The sequence below is a fragment of the Gossypium arboreum genome, chromosome 12 (assembly GCF_025698485.1).
Source record: "Gossypium arboreum isolate Shixiya-1 chromosome 12, ASM2569848v2, whole genome shotgun sequence".
Classification (NCBI taxonomy): Eukaryota; Viridiplantae; Streptophyta; class Magnoliopsida; order Malvales; family Malvaceae; genus Gossypium; species Gossypium arboreum.
In genome coordinates this window covers 91,876,942-91,895,413 of record NC_069081.1, presented here as the reverse complement: position 1 = coordinate 91,895,413, position 18,472 = coordinate 91,876,942, and the positions used below count along the sequence as shown (strand labels likewise).

The window sequence follows — 18,472 nt, the reverse complement described above, 5'->3', positions numbered from 1 at the left end:
ATGGCTCGTCTACCTTTAATAGTACAAAATGAGAGGCGTAAAAGAATTGGTCTTGCTATTACAATATGGTTGCAAATGTGTACAGTTGCGAATTGGTTCTTAGTTGCACTGGGTGCCATTCATAGTCTGCATACTTATAGACCAAGGGTTAGATCCTATATTTTAGATTTTTATGCAAAACGAGATTATGTGAAAAGACTTGTAGATGCTAGTGACGAGACGTGTATTGAACAAGTTAGGATGAATAGAACTACCTTTTTTAAACTATGTGAGATGTTACAAACTTTAGGGGAATTGAAGTCGTCAAGGAACATGCTTGTTGATGAGCAAGTGGCAATGTTTTTACATATTATTTCTCATCACCTTAAAAATCGAGTTATCAAGCATCACTTTAATAGGTCCGGGGAAACCGTTAGCAGATCATTTCACAATGTTTTAAATGCTGTCATACGCTTACAAGATGTGTTATTTAAAAAGGCAGAGCCAATTACAGCTAATTCTACAGACCCAATGTGGAAATGGTTTAAGGTATTGGAGTGAGTTCTATATATAGCTCGTATATAATTTAGTACATTTGGAATTAAATATAATATTCTAACTCGAGATTTTATACATGTGATGTAGAATTGCTTAGGTGCTTTAGATGGAACCCACATCAAGATTAGGGTTCCAACAGTTGATAAACCTAGATATCGAACACGAAAAGGTGACATAACAACAAATATGTTAGGTGTTTGTACACCTGATATGCAATTTGTTTATGTTCTTCCTGGTTGGGAAGGTTCATTCTTCGATGGACGAGTTCTTCGAGATGCCATAAGTAGGAGACATGGACTAAAAGTTCCTCATGGTAAAATGCAAAAATTAAAGGAATTTGAATTAATTTCTAAGATCATACTTTTTTAGGAAATTAACCGTGACAAATAGTTTCTTTTTATAGGTTGTTATTATCTAGTTGATGCTGGATACACAAATTGTGAGGGATTTCTTGCTCCTTTTAGAGGACAAAGATATCATTTGAATGAGTGGCGTCAGGGTTACCAGCCAAGTACTCCGGAAGAAGTTTTCAATATGAAACATGCTTCAGCGCGTAATGTTATTGAAAGATGTTTTGGGCTATTAAAACTTAGATGGGGAATACTTAGGAGTCCATCATTCTATCCTGTAAGGGTGCACAATAGAATTATTATTGCATGTTGTTTGCTCCATAATTTTATTCGAACCTATATGAGTCTTGATCCTATTGAAGAAGAGTTGGGAGAAGGATTACCTAGTAATGTGATAGATGACGATGAACCGAATATTATAAATATTCATCCGTCGGATGCATGGGCTACTTGGAGGATGGAACTAGCCAACCAAATGTTCGATGAATGGCAAGCATCTAGAAATTAGTTAGGTTTAGGGTAAAAATAGTAAACGTTTAAGTTGTTTATGTTATTTCATATATCTAGTTTATGAAACTTTGGTGGTGTTTGAATTGTTTTTTTTTTTTGTATTGTACTAGACTTGTTGAATGATAATTTATTTTCTTTTGATTCATCATGTGTTATAATTTTATAAAGTGTTGACCTTTTGATACATAATATTGAACTTAATTTTCATTTGCGTTTTTTCTTAAGATAGTTATGTCAGGTTTTTCCCAATCAAGTGTTTCTTCCCAGAGTTCTCGAGGAACCAAAAGGAAATGGGTTCCAGAAGAAGATGTTGCGTTGGTTGCTTGTATGGTTGACTTGCACAATGCTGGAACCTTTAATGCGGATACGGGATTCAAAGCCGGCTATTTAAATGAGTTAGAAAAAATGATGGAAAAAGTTTTACCCAATGCCATGTTGAAGGCTAAACCTAATCTTGAATCGAGGATTAGGACATTGAAAAGGGATTGGTCAATCGTTTATGACATGCTTAGTGGAAAAAACAATAGCGGCTTTGGTTGGGATGAGCATAGGCAGCTTGTTGTTGCTGAAGATGTGGTTTGGAACTCATATATAAGTGTAAGAATTATTTCAAGTCTTTATTATCTTATTTTAACAAAACTTATATCTAATATGAATTTCTAATTTTTATAGAGTCATAAAGAAGCAACTCAATTCAGACATCGGAGTTTCCCTTATTATGACCAACTTACTGCCATTTACGCAAAAGATCGAGCCACTGGAAAAGATGCTCAAACAGCTGCTGATATTATTGAAGAAATAAATGTTGAAGATGTAGCTGCTACAAATTCTCATGAAGAAAGAAACGATTTCCATGGATCCGAAGCTGATGTTTCTTTAGATGACATGGATCTTTCAGCTACACAACCTCAACCAAAACCGCAACTAGCTAGAAACCAAGGTGATTCTGCATTTTCAAAGAAGAAAAAAAGATTTCTGATGCAAGTGATTTTTCTACTTCATTTAATGATGCTGTCGCTTTATTGGCGGAAAATATACGGACCGTTGGCCTTGAAATCAGCAAGAGTATTGCATCCGAAGTGGTAATTCAACAAAAGTCAGAAATGACCATTCAAGAAAGTGCTTTGAAATTATATCCAACATTATGTGAAGTGGAAGGTTTAACTGAGGATGAACGCTATCGAGCATTGAGCAAAATTCCAGATCATCCAACGCAAATGCTCATTTTTTTAGTTTACCTTCTGTTGTGCGATTGGAATGGGTCAGAAGATTTCTTGCTGACCATTAAAAATCATGGTTGTGTTGATATTTTGATAACTTTTTGTGTTTGTAATATTTGGATGGTATAATGACATGATAAAATGTCATTACAATGATGTAACTTTTGGTGTTGTAAAATTTTAAAACATATGGATTATGACATATATACTAATGAAATCATGTAACTTTTGTTAATATATGAATATTATGCTTGAATGTGAAATATAATTTTCAAGTTATTTATTACTTTTTAGCAATGAGTTATTTATTACTTCTAATATTTAATTATTTTTATTATAGAATAATTAAATTATTTGTTTCAATAATGATATTTTAACACATTAAATATGTATTGCAGTTTAAAAATAATAAAGTAGATTATATATATTTTTATAGTACTATATATTTTGATTTTTAATTCATATATTAATAATTATATTAAGAATGTTATTAAATTATATTTTTATTAAATTATATTTAATAATAATTATGTTAAAATATGGTTAAACTATTTATTATTTTTATTAAATTATTTTCAATAATAATCTTATTAAAATTTAATAACTATAACAATAATCATCTATTTTAAAAAAAAATTCTGCTAAGGGTATTCTGGTCATTTTAGTTTTTTTCCTTATGCTATTACAACATCATTCCATTTAACCAAACATAAGAATACTATTACAGTTCTATTTCATTCCATTCAACCAAACAGTTGAATTACTTATTACAGCTCTATTCAATTACAGCCCTATTCCATTATAGCCAATCTGAGATTTGGATATTTGTTGCAGAGTTGCTTGAAACATTCTTTGTCTGACCATGTACCCATTATGCTTGCTTCAAATGTTCTGATTTGAGTTGAAAAAAATCTCCTTGGAGGATGCGAATAATCCTGAATGAACCTTTTCTATGGGAGAGATTAAAACAATGATTTGGAGCACTGAAGGCTCAAAGGCACCTGACCCGGATGGGTTCAATTTCCAATTTTTTTTAGAAAGGGTAGGATCTTATGGAAATGATGAATGAGTTTTATATTTTGGGCAAACTTCCTAAGGGCTGCAATTCTTCATTTATCACGCTCATTCCCAAAGTAGATAGCCCTCAACTCTTAAACGAGTTTCGACCCATTAGACTGATTGGGTCCATATAAAAGATGGTGGCAAAAGTTTTGACAGCAAGGTTGAAGAAAGTGACCGGTCACTTAATTAGTGATCATCAGTGCACATATTGGAGAAGATGGGGTTCGGAAAATAAGTGGAGAATGTGGGCGTTGGAAAATGTATCAGTTTTGGTTAACGGTTCATCGACGAGTCAATTCCGAATGATGCGAGGGCTTCGTCAAAGGTGATCCTTGATCATATTTTCTATTCATTTTGATTACTGAAGCTTTTCATGTGATGATGAAAGAGGCCGAAGATAATGTTATCCCTGGATCGTCGATTTCTCACCTCCAAGTTGTGGATGACACAATTATTTTCCTTGAAGCTAAGTTGGATTATAATCATAATTTGAAGATTCTCCTTAGTTGTTTAGAGCTCTTTTTAGGACTTGGGATTAATTATAGCAAGTCTGTTTTAATTGGGATTGGAATCAGGGATAATGTTTCTAACAGCCTTGCTGATGCTTTTGGGTGTTGCCTTGGCTTGTTCCCCCTTAAATATCTTGGTATTCCTCTTGGAATCAGCCCGAGAAAACGGGTAGTTTGGATCAAGGCTGCAGACGATAAATTACTTGTTATGGAGTCAGCTTGATGGGATTGCCCACTGCTTTGCTTCTCGGCTACTCCTGTTAAAGCAGTTCGATATCTGTTGGACGCCTCCAGCTCAAGGTTTTCTCAAGTTTAAAACAGATGGAGCTGCAAGAGGGAAGCCAGGCATTAGGGATTGTAACCGTTGTGGTAACGTGTTGGACCTATTAATTGTTTGTATGAAAAACTAGCGAAAGCTTTAAGACGTGTATTAGTATTATTTTTTTAAGGTGTTATTCGTTCTTAGCTATTATGATGTGTAAAAGAGTTATTGACAAATGAATTTCGATGATACAATAAAACCTAATGATTATTTAGGTTTTGTACTGATAGAAACAGTTTACTAAGCATTGAGTGAAATATAACAATGATATCAATTTATATAAAAAATTATGAATTTCTACAGTAATTTTTTATAGAACAATTTAGGAATATAAAAGATTGTGAGAGAATAGAAATTAACTTTTGATGTATTTTTTTGGTGTGTTAGACAAATAAAATTTGACTTCTATTTATAAGAGTTTTCATGTCTTTTCATAAAAACATAACTATCTAAAAGGATAGTCACATCTTTTAACAATAAAATCATGATTCATTGTTAATAATAAAGTGATATAATTTTTAAATTTAAGAGACATAGTTCATCATTATGAAATGTGATAACTTAGTTAATAACAAAGTGATATAACTTTTGGTTATAAATTTTATTTTTGAAAATGTTCCAATAATCTTCATAAATACAAATAAAAAAGAGAAGCGCGTCTTACTGTTGAATCAGATTCTTGCATTGTTGTTTCATCGTGTAATAATGTTGTTTGTAGATCTTGGAATTTTTGTGAGTTAGAAAATTTGTAGTACAAGAAAAAAGCTTATAAAGGAGAGAAATAGACTTGAAGCTTGATTCATTATTTTAAGGCTTTAATTTTAGCTCTAGGATACAATTAGTCTTAAAACAAAAATAATAAAAATTAAAATTATATTTATTCAAATAAATTTGTTTAAAATGCTTAAATTCCCAACTTTTGACCTTATGTGTGTGTAAATAAAACTTAATTAGTAAACCCACTTATCCAGAAGATTAGGCACTCAACTCAATTGCCTAAGTCATAAAAAACTTTCTATTTAAATTTTTTATATACGTTAGCAATGTCTAATTACTAACATTGCAAACTACTATTAATTGAAAATTTTTTAATTCTATCATACAAATATCAGTAATGTGTTGTTCATAGCAAAGACTGGCATCGACAAACTTAAAGCCTTTTTGGATGGGCATTTATTTTCAATGCGGTGCTGTGCGTTTAGCTTTCTTTTTGTCTCAAGTTATAGTATCTAATTTCACCACTATTACTATCTTTCCGTTAACAATAAGTAAACACAGCACCTATCTAAAGAGTTCTTTAATCTTAATCTGTTCTATGCTCGGTGGTAATGGGTTTTCTTGTGGCTGCTTGGTGGGCTTAAGAATCATTTTCTGGTTTTCTCTTAGGTTGGATACTTTAGCTTTTGCTTCTTGTTGCATTTGTCTATATGGCTTTGTTTCATCATTTTCATTCATTGCAATGTTACTTCTTATTTAATTTGGCGAATAGTCTTAAGGAGCAAATGATTAAAATTTTGTGTTTACACCTCTCTAAGTCTTGGCTTCATATTTCCTTAGCCCAATTATAAGCTTATAAAGGTAAAAAAAACCAAAATAAAGGTCAAAATTTGCAGTTATTTTTGAATAAGCTTATAAAGGTGAAAAACAAAATAAAGGCAAAATTTCGCAATCACATTTTGCATAAGCTTATAATGGTGAAAAACAAAATAAAGGTCAAATTTTGCAACCACATTTTGAATTTTAAGGTTGTAGTTTTGACTCTTAATTTTTATACCTTTATGAATTAAATTTTTATCGTTAAATTTATTAATTAAATTAATGTATTTTTATTAATATTATATAGAAATAATAAGTTAATATAACATTTTATATGTAATATTATTTTGTTGCATAAAATTTTAGAAATAAATATTTAGTTTAATAAATTTAATATATATTATTTGATTCTGAATTAAAATTTTAATATTAAAAAAGTATGAGGAATAAATCAAAATATATTGAAATATGGGAACTAAACTTGTAAGTTAATTATATCTGATTTTGAATAAAAAATCTAATTTGAAAAAATAAAAACCTTTTTATTTGCATTTATTATCTGGTCCCTGATTTCACCACACATTTTCCTTTGCTTTTTTAATAAATTTATTATTATCAGGTTTTTTATTGAAATAATACAGACATAGGATAACTACAAGGCAATAACAAGTGGAATTATATTTGATGTACCATTCATATATAAGTCTTATATGATATAACATTTCATCATTAAATAAAACAAAAATAGGAAGTACTTATAAATAAATATTAAAATCCTTAAATCTAAACTTTAATCTTAAAATTTTAAATCCGAAATTTATTAATATTTATTTATAATAATTACTATCAATATTTAATTATATTTAAATAAAATTATTAATATTTATTTATAAGTCTTCTATTTTTATGTACTTTAAAATAAATGTATCAAATACTATTTCATAAGAAATAATATTAACACGTTTTTTCATTTATTTTTTTTAAATTTTATGTTGTAAAATAATTTTAAATTTTATAAGGTGAAAGTTGGGAGAAAGTGACCCATCTTTTAAGCAATTGGACATAAGGTGCGGTGGCAGAATTTAAATCTGTTCTTTTTTGTGGTAATTGCTTGTTCTCCTTTTCAATATCTTTTAATCAATTGAGGGACCAAAATTTATTTTGAGAAAAAAGAAAAAGAAAATGGGACCTTGAGGGGATCCTTAATTTTTGTTTCGAGATAAATTTTGGTTACTTATCGATTCTATTTGTATATTTCAATTCGTTTCAATTTATAGTAATGCGTATCGATTTATATTGGTTGATACAATATTTTAATAGTTTAAATTAATTTTTAAAATTTTTATCTTAATTATTTTATTTTGTATAATTAAATTTAATTAAAATTAGTTTTCATATAAATATATACTTGAATTATATATAATATATATATATATATATCATATACATAAAAAATATTTAGAAATTATTAATAAATTCTAAACAGTATGTTAAAACACAACAATAATGATATGTACCAATATTAAAGCAAAAATGATATATCTATCTGTATGTTATTGACTACTTTGATAAGTATAGATATTATTATTTCTTTTTTCTTTGGATGTTAATTTATATTAGATTTGATTAAATTTAGAATTAAATTACCCTAGACGGAAAATAAGTTCTCTCAACATTGTTTCTTTTTTCTTTCACAATATTTAAATTGAAACGTATTGAGCTCCTTACAACTTGTAAATAATAATTTAATATATTATCATTAAATAAAATAAAAATTTAAAATAAATATAAATAATTTTATTTAAATATAATTAATTATAAATAAATACTAATAAATATTAATAACTAGTATTTATTTATAATTCTAACCATTACACCTTTAAACATTCTATGTTAAGTCTAACCACTTAAAAAAAAACAAATACTGCTATACATATATATATCTATATATGTTGATTATTGTCCCTTCTATTCGTATTATACATACATATATATATATATATATATATATATATATATATATATTGCTGTTGCAGGTTCACATAAACACAATAAGAGTAGATTCCCTAGCCTTTCGATATCAAACATGTCATGGACCTGGAGAACAGCAGCAAGAAAACTAAGCAGAAAATGGGAGGGAAAAAAAAGAAGAGTTGCTTGAATTTATCACCATAATTACATGAAATTAAAGCGCAAAAGGAAACCAGTTGAAGCAGAAACTAAAAACAGCTATTACACAAACACAGTAATAATCTCACTGTAGCTTCCAGAGAAGAGCAGATTTAATGGCTTCTTCAGTTGTCAATCCATAAGGGATCTTTGCAACAATGTCCTGGAGCATAAGCCCATTAACACACGACATGCTTGCATGGTGAACTTGAAACTCCAATTCACGAAGTGCTGACATTAACCTAGCACCTGGATAGTTCACATTCTCTGATTGAACCCTGATCATCACATCATTGTTTCCCATAACCTTGACATCAAGTTGCTGGTCACTAATCCTAGCAGTTGCAGCCGATGATGAATTGCTAGGCCTGGCTGCTGCTACTTCTTCCGACGTGGTTGCGCTTTGGTTATCCATGGCGTCAATTACATCCACTTTTACTATCTTAATGGTCCCTGATCTGACCATAAATTTTTCGGTGGTAAATATGGTAGTTTTTATTTTATTTTATTGAAATAGTACAGATATAGCATAGCTACAGAACTGAAATCCCCTGCCCGGATGAGTGCCCTTGAATAACATAATGCCACGTCTTTTTTAGTGGGATGCCACGTTTTCTTTCAATTGTGAAGTATTTTTTTCTATAAAAAATGTTTTTTTTTCTCAATTCATTTTTCAGATTTTATATTAATGATTAAAGAATTTAAATTTTAAAATTAAAAATTTTGATATTAAATTAGAAATAAAAATAAGTACATCATAATATTTAAATTTATACAAAATAAAAATAAAAATAGTTGAAAATTTCCTCGTATCAATTTAGCGCATTGAGTTTTGATAAACTGATTTTCCAATTAAATTTGAAATATTAAACTAAAAATTAATTTTTCAATTCATTAAGTTTTTATTTAATATATAAATTCCATAATAAATATAATAAGTATTGTATGATTAAAAGTTAGATTTATAATTATTACATTAAAAAATAAATTTAAACATTATTTGTTTGACTGAAAATGACTTTCTAGAAAATGAATTATAGAAAATGATTTACTTTTCAAAAAATCTAATATTTTTAGTGTTTAGACAAATTTGTGTAAAATATTTTTATTGTTTAGTAGATTTCTGAAAATATCTTATAAAATTATTTTCAATCAAACAAACATACATTTTCAAAACACAGAAAAAGATTAGGCCAGTTTGATTTTCATATTTAAAACCCAAGACCAACCTTACCTATTTTCATGTTTATAGTATGTTACTTTTATTTGGTTTACATATTATATTATTTATATTATATAAAATTTCAATATATTATATTATAATATAAATAAAAATATATATTAAGTTATTTATATTTAGAAATTTAATAAAAGTAAAAATATAATAGTAGTAAAATATAATTAGGTATTTTTAAAAATAAAAAGTGTGACAAATATAAAGTTTAATAATTTACAAATATACATGGATTTTGTAAAATTTGAGCTTTTTATTTTGAGTCGGGTTGGGCTTGAACAACTATATATAATATTGACACCATGTATAGGCCTGACTGAATCTAGCTCAACTCGACTTATAAACATTTTTAGGTTTAAAAAATTTTAACCTATAAACTTCATTTTTAAAAATTATTTTTCAGATTCAATATTTTTTCCATCAATTAAAAAGATTAAAGTATATATTAATTGAAAAAAATTAAATTTGAATATATATATATTTTTAAAGATGAGATTCATATGGTTAACTTTAAATCTTGAGATGTTTATGAATTGAATCAAGTTAGATTCAAGTTGGGCCTATGCATAGTGTTAATGCTATATATAGTTGTTCAAGCCTAACTTGACTCGGGGTATAAGCTTCAAAATTTGCTCAAATTCATCTAAATTTTGTTTTGTCATAATATTTTAACTCAAATCCTCTCAAATTTTGTAGAGATTTTTGAGTTTGGATGGATAGCTCAATCTTTGAACAGGAATATTTAAATCTAGCTTGATTTAATTATATAATACTTATTATATTTATTATGTAATTTATATATAAAAAATAAAAAATTAATTTTTGGTTAAATATTTCAAATTTAATTGGAAAATAAAATTTTGATATATTAAATTTGTTGAGGCAATTTTCAACTATTTTTATTTTTAATTTGTATAAATTAAAAAATATTAAAGCGTATTTAATTGGTATTACAATTTTATTTTGAGAATTCTTTTAAAGCAAATATAAAATCCTAAAAATCAACTGAGAAAAAATACTTTACAGTTAAGAAAATGATATGGCATTATATTATTGAAGGGTTACGAATAGTGACAACTATCCGATGCAGGGGAGGGGATTTCGGTTCATAGCTACAAGGCAATAATAAGCAGGATTAACACGTTTATTATTATTTTTCAGTATATTTCTTAAAATAAATTTAAAAATTATAAGGTAAAAGCTGGAGAAAGTGACCCATTTTTTAAGCAATTGGATACATAGGATATGGTGGCAGAATTTATTTTGTTTTTAGGGTAAATACTTCTTCTCCTTTCAATATCCTCACAATTTGCCGTGCTGGCGAATTTTGGGATAAAGTTTTAAGAAGATTTAGTAAAGTTTTTAAAATTTTAAGAGTTTAATGAATTTTTTAAAAAAATTATTAAGAGTTTAATTAAAATTTTATATGATTAATGAGAATTTTCAAAAGTTTTAAGTTTTCTAAAAGAATTTGAAAAACCTAATTAAATTTTTCCTTAAAATTTCAAGAAAAAAATAAAAATTTCTCAAAATTTTGATAGCCAAGACCTTGAAGCCGCCATAAGAATCTGCCTGTGCTTGTTTATCTCTTTGGGCAGGGAAATTAAATTTTATTTCCAAAAAAGGACAAGACGGAAAATGGGACCTTTAGGAGACAATCTGGGTATGTGTATTAATGATTGTTAAAACGTTATTTTTATTTTTTATTTTGGTCTAAATTTTTATTGGTATTAGCTATATTGATGGAGGCTTTCCATCTACATCGGTACGTATTGATTAGTATAAAATTTTAATATTTTAATTATTTTTATTTTTAATAATTACATTTAATTAAATTATTGGACATAACTAATTATTCTAAAATTAATATTTTATATAAACATATTTATATGTATGCATTTAAGATATATTTCCATATATATGTCATATACAAAATATATTTAAAATTATTAATATATTTCAAATTGTACACCAAAATATAATTGTACCAGAAAAAATTTTTAGGGGTTGGATGAATTTTTAATTTTTATAGTTTATATTTTTATAATTTGTAAAAATTAAATCAAATTTTTATAATTTTAGGGGACCAAAGTGTAATTTTATCTTTACTAATTTAAAATTTTTAAAAAATTTGAAGGCATAAAATGTAATTTTACATTTTAGGGGGGCCGAGGAACATGCCAGCCCCCCTAGCTTCGCCCTTGTGTACCAATATATACCAGTTTCAAAGTAAAAACTATCGTCCACCAATTTGATATTTTTACTTTATTAAATATAAATATAATTTTTTTACTTGAAGTATTGATATTTATATTAATATCCATTAAATTTAGAATCGAATCAAGTTGAAGGATAAACAAAAGTAAATTTTAAAAAAATTAATAAAATAAAGTTTGAATAAATTAAATTTAGAATCGAATCAATTAAATATATCTGATTTTTTTTTACTCTTGAAATTACAATAAAATATATATCATAATATTTTTACATATTAAATTAGTAATTAATCTATATTAATAATGGTATACTTGACTGAGTTGGATGTCAAAATCAAGTGACATCTCAACTAAATAAATAATAATATAACTAATATTGTAAATCTATTTATAATCTTTTTCAAACTTTAAATTAAAGGAAAAAAACACATTTAATCGCGTTTGAATTTATGTACTCCTAATTATTGTAATAGTAACGATGCCATCTAAGCTAAAGCTTAATAACTTCCCCACTCATTGTTGGAAAAATCAATTTAGAAAACAATATCAACAAGTATAACAGAAGTTTAAAATTTTTCTTTAAAACTGAGCCGTTATGTTATCTATAACAATAAACTTAACCAAAAAGCACTTGTGCTTTGTATGAGGTAGTCTAAAGTCGACCTCGGCTTTCAATTGAACGTCTTTCTCTGCTATTCTTGAACCATGAACTGCTTTGAGTGTGAGTTCAAAGTATATCAAACTAATCACTCAGAATGAAAAAAATTATTAATTTTGTTAGCTCGACAAATCAACTCGAAATTGTCAAGAGGGGGATGAATTGGTTTTTTAAAAAATTGCGGTTGCTAAGAAAATAAATAGAGACAATAAACACGTCGATATATAATAGTTCTGCCCCATTTACCTATTCCACTACCTTAACTTTCCATTTCTCAAATTCACTAATTTGACAACCTTTAAGGATAAGGTTTAAGCTTACAAACTCTCTTAACGTTTCTACCCAAACCTTATGACAAAACCCTCTCAAAGAAAATAACAAATAAGCAAACTAAGAACAAGCCTTTACAAGATAAGAATATTTGCAAATAAGCACAAATACAAGAAGAAATACTTGAGCTGAAATGAATACAATGAAAGCTTACAAGTGTGAAATAAATGAATCGAGGTTGTTTAAATTGTTTTAAACTTGATTAAAAGTTTATTCAAAAAGTTTTCCTAAGATTTCAAAATAATATTTCAAAATTATATCTGTTAGACTTCCTTTGAAATATGATATTATCAATTTTGCTCAACTTTATTTAACTTTGTTCAACTTTAACTTTTATTGAAAAACATTTTAATTTGTATATCAAAACATATTAGCAAATAAAACTTGGTATAACAAACTTTCACTAGGAAAGTTAATTCTCTCTATAGCCGAAATTATGCCTCTTTTTTCCAAAAATAGAATTTATTCTTTAAAATAAATTTTGCCTACTTTCAAGCAAAATAACATCGTATGAGAAGTGTTGTAAATTGCTTTAACATAGTTCCTATATATAGAGAATTAGTACAAAAGTTCTATTCAAATAAAGCTTGATTAAATAATAATATTTTAATAGAAAATATAACTTCTACCCTATGTAGAAGAGTGAGGCGATGACACCCTTGTAAATTGCTTAACAATAAGGTTGCCGCCCCTTGCATGTCATAAGGTCTTATTTGGCCTTTCATTTATTGGGTCAGATTATATGTGCTTCCTAGATTTTTATTCAACACTTTTAATTTATCTAACCCAATATTTATTTTTCATTACCCAAAATATTATTTATTTAATCAATTAATTAAATTAACTAAATTAATTTATCATTTGAATAATTTTCTCAATCCAATTTTAATTACATTAAATTCATAGTAACTTTACCATAATAGAATCTATGAAGAAAATACATTTAATTTTCTTCATTCAGCAAATCCATAATCACTAATTAATTTAATTTCATCTTTGAACTTTAACTATTTAATTATAATTAATTAAATAATAATTGAAGAACTTAAATTAATTTCTTAGTCATCCTTTATACTTTGAGAAAACGCATCAGTACAGATTGTGATACATGAGATCTATTTCTTTTAGTTCATCATTTTCATTCATTTCATATTTGTTGGTTCTACATACAATTCATTTTTGGTTATCTAGAGTTAGCAGAGGGACCAATTGAACATATATAATTAGGGCTCAAATAATTTGTAATTAAATTCTGATTTTTCGCCTATTAATTATAACATTATTTAGTCACGAAATCATTCCACTAAAGTATTTGTTGGAAAAATCCTAGTTTGAAAATGGTTTTCTTGCATAGGGAAAATTAAAAATTTGAAAATCGACCCAGTTTGTGATAATTATAGCAACAAACCTTAACCAAATTCATACCTGTGTTTTCGACTTAGCGAACGTTTGTTGTTCCCAACTTTCAACCAAACGATATTCTCCGCTATTCTTATACCACAAACTACTTCAAGTATGGGCTAAAACCAATTGAATCGAAACAAAGAACTAAAATTTTTTTCTCTACTTTTGGGTTAAAAATGAAAATTCTCTCTTCTTTATAGAAACCGATAGAATTCTTATTCTGAAAAAATATATGTAATAATTGAGTATAAATTCTCTTCATTTTAATTTTTGGAAACCTACATTCATTTCCAAATAATTTCATTTTGAAGAAAACTGTAATCATTCCTGAATGTTTCTGATTTCTCTTTTCCTATTCATTCTGTTCATTTCTATCCAAATATGCAATTCATTTCTGGTTTCAACGAGCTAGCGAAGGGACAAATTGGACATATGTAGTTGAGGCTCAAATGATTTATAATTAAGTTCCAACTTTTCACCTATTAATTATAAACTCATTTAGTCATGAAGTCATTCCACTATAGTATCGTGACTGGGCTTTCCCCAACGACATACCATTACGAAAGTAACTCGCTCAGTGCTCATCCAATGACCTTATCATAAGTGTGTTACCCTTATAGAATATTATTGGTCTCTTTGGGATAATATTCGTTCTCCCAATATGATCCTATTTTATCTCATGATAACCATTACATCTTCTTTCATGAAAAGTCAATCACTATCAAATAGTGATCAAATCATCCATCACAAAGATGGACAGCCAGTGGCCAAGTTTACTTTTCATCAACCATGTAATGCCAATGAGAGGATATCATTTACCCATGTTTTGGGCTATGAATTCCACAGTTGTGAAAGACACTACACACTACAGAATTCGTACATCCAACGCACTAGATTTTGGTTCTTAATCTATTTGAACTCAGGTTTTTATTTACATTAAAGTGTACGAGTCATGCATACATAGTCCTTCATCCACTCAGGATTTAGATATTTCATACAATGAACGTCACAAGTAAATTCAAATTAAATGAAGTTCAAAAATGGAAATAAATCATTTGGTCATAGTAAACTCATTGAATGTAGAAATATATATTTTCTCATAAAATTTTTTACGGTAAAGTCATCATGATTTTAGCAAAATTATAATTGGGTTGATAAAATTATTTAATTGGGTGAGATATTTATTTTAGGAAATAGAAAAAAAATACTGAGTTGGATCGAATTATAAAGTACTGGCTAAAAGTTCAAGAAGTACTTATAATTGGACCCAATATAGAAGAGACCCAAAAGCCCCTTATGTTTAAAAGAGTGACGACAAACCCTAGTATAATTAAATAGAGTTTACACCCCCTATATTCTTAGCTATATTGATCATGGCTCAATGAGAATAATCCACTATATTTAATCCCAATACAACAAGTGATCTAGTCCTATCACACCCCCGGTATAGCAACACTACTTTTGTATCTAAAGATAAGACCTCTAGCTTTTAATTTCATTTAATTTTGTATCTAAAGATAAGATCTCTCGCCTTTAAATTCATCACAAAGAACTTAGGTTGTAAAACCAAACAACAAATTATTTTTACTGTCAACTGAAATGTAACACCCCAAACCTGACTTAGACGTTATGACTGAATCTGGGAATGTTACGAAGAAGGGTTTTAAAACCAATCTTAACATGTTAAAAACCTCGTTTAGTATGTTGCTAGAAAGGAGTCCATATATTATAAAACATATCTATTTAACATATTCATTACTAAAACCGTCGATAGTTTATTTTTTTCGAAAAACTTAATTCGCAGCGAAAATCTTAAGTGTTATTATATGTCGAAAACCAAGTTTGTATTTTCCAAAAAGTTTGTTTGCGTAGAACCGTTATTTACAAAAAAAAATTGTTGGTTGTGCGTCGCATAAAACATAATCAAAACAAAGTCAACAACAAAAATCAAAAGAAATCAAAAAGTCTGGAGAGTCCCAAAATTACAAAACTCTCAAGGAAAACCAGAAATTAAAGTAAAACCGATAATTAAGAGATAGTTTCTAAACTAGGGGTCACTGCTAAGCCTCTGTCATACTGACCCACCTATGTGTGAGGATTATCTGAACAGAACAGACAAAGAGATGTGAGTTTTCAACTACTCAGTGTGTAACTTAACAGAGACACGCATACACATAAACTCATATTTCTCATGTAGCAGATCAGATACGGACATAAGTCCTTAACAGAACTAGATAATATCATAATCAGATTATCAGATACATAGAGATATGCAAAGTCCTACCCGCATGCATCCTCTACACACTATCTCCGACCATCCCAACACACCGTGTGGGGTATAAAACACCCACCCATCCCTACACACCACATAGTGTCTTTACGACAATTATCAGAATAGTTTGCAGCCAAGCTGCCAGTATATCGACGAAATGTCGCCTCACAGAACACTTTCTCCACATATATAAATCCCACCCCATATACAAATACATAATACACATATACAGATATAACAAAATAAACATGTCCCGCATACTCATATACAGATATCATACATGTTATTACAAAGTAGTCAAATCATATTCTCATATACAGATATCATACATGTTATTACAAAGTAGTTAAATCATATATATAAACTTCTCAATACTCAACCGGTCTTTCAAAATAGCAGATATCATGCATTAGGATTTATTTTGCCCTTACAGACCATACGGAAGGCCCATAGTCGATTAGAACGAAGTGTGTGACCCTAGGAAAAAATTTAGAATTTTGGGCCTACATGCCCGTGTAGCCCACATGGCCTGGCCCATGGCCCAGACACCCGTGTGCCCACACGCCGAAATTAGCCTAGGCCGTGTGACCCATATGACCACACACTTGCCCGTCACACAGTCGTGTTGCGTCGACAAGCCACTTTTTTGGCTTTTGTCGAACCTCGTTTTCTCGTGTTTTCATTACATACCTGGTTCGTTTTCAATGAAAAAGCTATCCCAAGACCACCAGAACCTAGAAACAGTATTCCCATGACTAATTAGCAAGTAATTTACGAATTTAACAACATAAAATCGAATAGCACACATAAACTTACCGTCGCTAACAATAGCTATTATCATGGTTTAGGCAGTTGAAGCAAAATTCATAGGTTCACTGTCTTCTCCTACGAAAGAAAATTCATAACGATCAAAACTCCTAACTACACACCCCTACGCATTTTCAAAAGAAAACTCCACAATTGATTAACAGAGAACGAAAGTGAAAACAGGATACAAAAAGTCACCCACCACTTACCGAATCGAACAAAGGAACTGCGATTACGAAGTAGAGCAATATGATTAAAGAATTATGGCAGAGTCAAATGGGAAAAGAAAGAAAATAGATAGAGCACAGAAAAGGAAAAAAAACCTCAGAATAAGGGGAATTTCGAGAAAAGAAAAAAATAAGATAAATTAAAATTATTTAATTTGAACTACACTCCTACTAACTCTTAACTCCCCACTATCCCACTAACAACCCAACTAACTCAGAGTTTCACTTCCACCAAACTCTATCATGCAACCGAAGAAAAAATTAACATTTATGCTCGTATGGGGATTCAAGCACGAGACCTTAGAGCAAGCTAACATCTTACCACTCAAACCATCAGGCTCATTCTAATATAAGTTTACCAAAAAAATATAACATAAACTCACCCAATAGGGATAATGTTAGAATAAAAAAATAATAAAATTTTCCAAAAGTAAAACTTGAACCCAAGACCTCATACACACCTTCCAATCACTTAACTACTAAAGTAGATACATATTAATGACAAAATTCACAGAAACAAAATTAAATTAGCTAGGGTGTTACATGATAAGTGCCTTCGATACTTCGTACATAAACATAATCCCTACTAAACAGTAGCTACAATAGCTACAATATACTAATAAAAACCAATGTAAAGTGGACTATTTAGAGATATATCTTCAAAGCTCCCGATCCAATCTCCAGAAAGTAAGAGATTTTATATGTAAGATTTGATCTAATCCTTAAGATGTGTTTTTTCCAAATGGATTGACCTTTATTGATAGGCTTAAATACTTCCAAAAAATCAACATTGATTATAGCCCAAAGGTTTTGTTCTAAAAATTGTCCACTTTCAAATATGGCAAGTAAGATGTTTGTCGCAGTGATTACCGAAGTGGGAACTTCCATTGGCACATAGACAACCACTTCAAAGACTTACCTTAGCAATTTGTCTTGACTTGCATAGAGCGGTAGTTAAAACTCTTGTCAAACACCCATCTGACGTTAGTTCAAACTCTATTACTCCCATTTTCCACCCCCAATATTGTATAAAAAATAATATTTATTTATAAGTCCTCCACTATTTTTTGTTTTATTCAATGATAATGTGTAATGTCATTATTCACTAA

The 18,472-nt window shown here is 28.7% G+C and overlaps 3 protein-coding genes across 3 annotated transcripts; 2 read left to right on the top strand and 1 right to left on the bottom strand.

Annotated features, from left to right (window-relative positions):
- On the top strand, window positions 1–2,483 carry LOC128285455 (uncharacterized). Its single transcript, XM_053022944.1, has 5 exons — window positions 1–528; window positions 625–850; window positions 941–1,164; window positions 1,623–1,973; window positions 2,070–2,483. Exons 1-5 carry the CDS (start codon window positions 1–3, stop codon window positions 2,481–2,483), a joined length of 1,743 nt encoding a protein of 580 aa, XP_052878904.1.
- Window positions 2,484–3,813: 1,330 nt separating this feature from the next.
- On the top strand, window positions 3,814–4,411 carry LOC108477696 (uncharacterized). Its single transcript, XM_017780207.1, has 2 exons — window positions 3,814–3,958; window positions 4,047–4,411. The coding sequence occupies exons 1-2, from the start codon at window positions 3,814–3,816 to the stop codon at window positions 4,409–4,411; spliced, it is 510 nt and encodes a 169-aa protein (XP_017635696.1).
- Window positions 4,412–7,836: 3,425 nt separating this feature from the next.
- On the bottom strand, window positions 7,837–8,760 carry LOC128285707 (transcription factor bHLH14-like). Its single transcript, XM_053023609.1, has 2 exons — window positions 8,305–8,760; window positions 7,837–8,143 (listed from the first exon to the last, which is right to left on the bottom strand). The coding sequence occupies exons 1-2, from the start codon at window positions 8,679–8,681 to the stop codon at window positions 8,113–8,115; spliced, it is 408 nt and encodes a 135-aa protein (XP_052879569.1). The 5' UTR covers window positions 8,682–8,760; the 3' UTR covers window positions 7,837–8,112.
- Between the last annotated feature and the right edge of the window lie 9,712 nt (window positions 8,761–18,472).

Coding starts and splice junctions, on each gene's coding strand:
- LOC128285707 (XM_053023609.1), bottom strand. CDS start 8,681: ATGGTCAGATCAGGGACCATTAAGATAGTAAAAGTGGATGTAATTGAC. Junction 8,144..8,304: donor GCTCTTCTCTGGAAGCTACA/GTGAGATTATTA, acceptor GCTGTTCTCCAG/GTCCATGACATGTTTGATAT.
- LOC108477696 (XM_017780207.1), top strand. CDS start 3,814: ATGGTGGCAAAAGTTTTGACAGCAAGGTTGAAGAAAGTGACCGGTCAC. Junction 3,959..4,046: donor TGTATCAGTTTTGGTTAACG/GTTCATCGACGA, acceptor TGATTACTGAAG/CTTTTCATGTGATGATGAAA.
- LOC128285455 (XM_053022944.1), top strand. CDS start 1: ATGGCTCGTCTACCTTTAATAGTACAAAATGAGAGGCGTAAAAGAATT. Junction 851..940: donor TGGACTAAAAGTTCCTCATG/GTAAAATGCAAA, acceptor TTCTTTTTATAG/GTTGTTATTATCTAGTTGAT. Junction 1,974..2,069: donor TTGTTGTTGCTGAAGATGTG/GTTTGGAACTCA, acceptor TAATTTTTATAG/AGTCATAAAGAAGCAACTCA.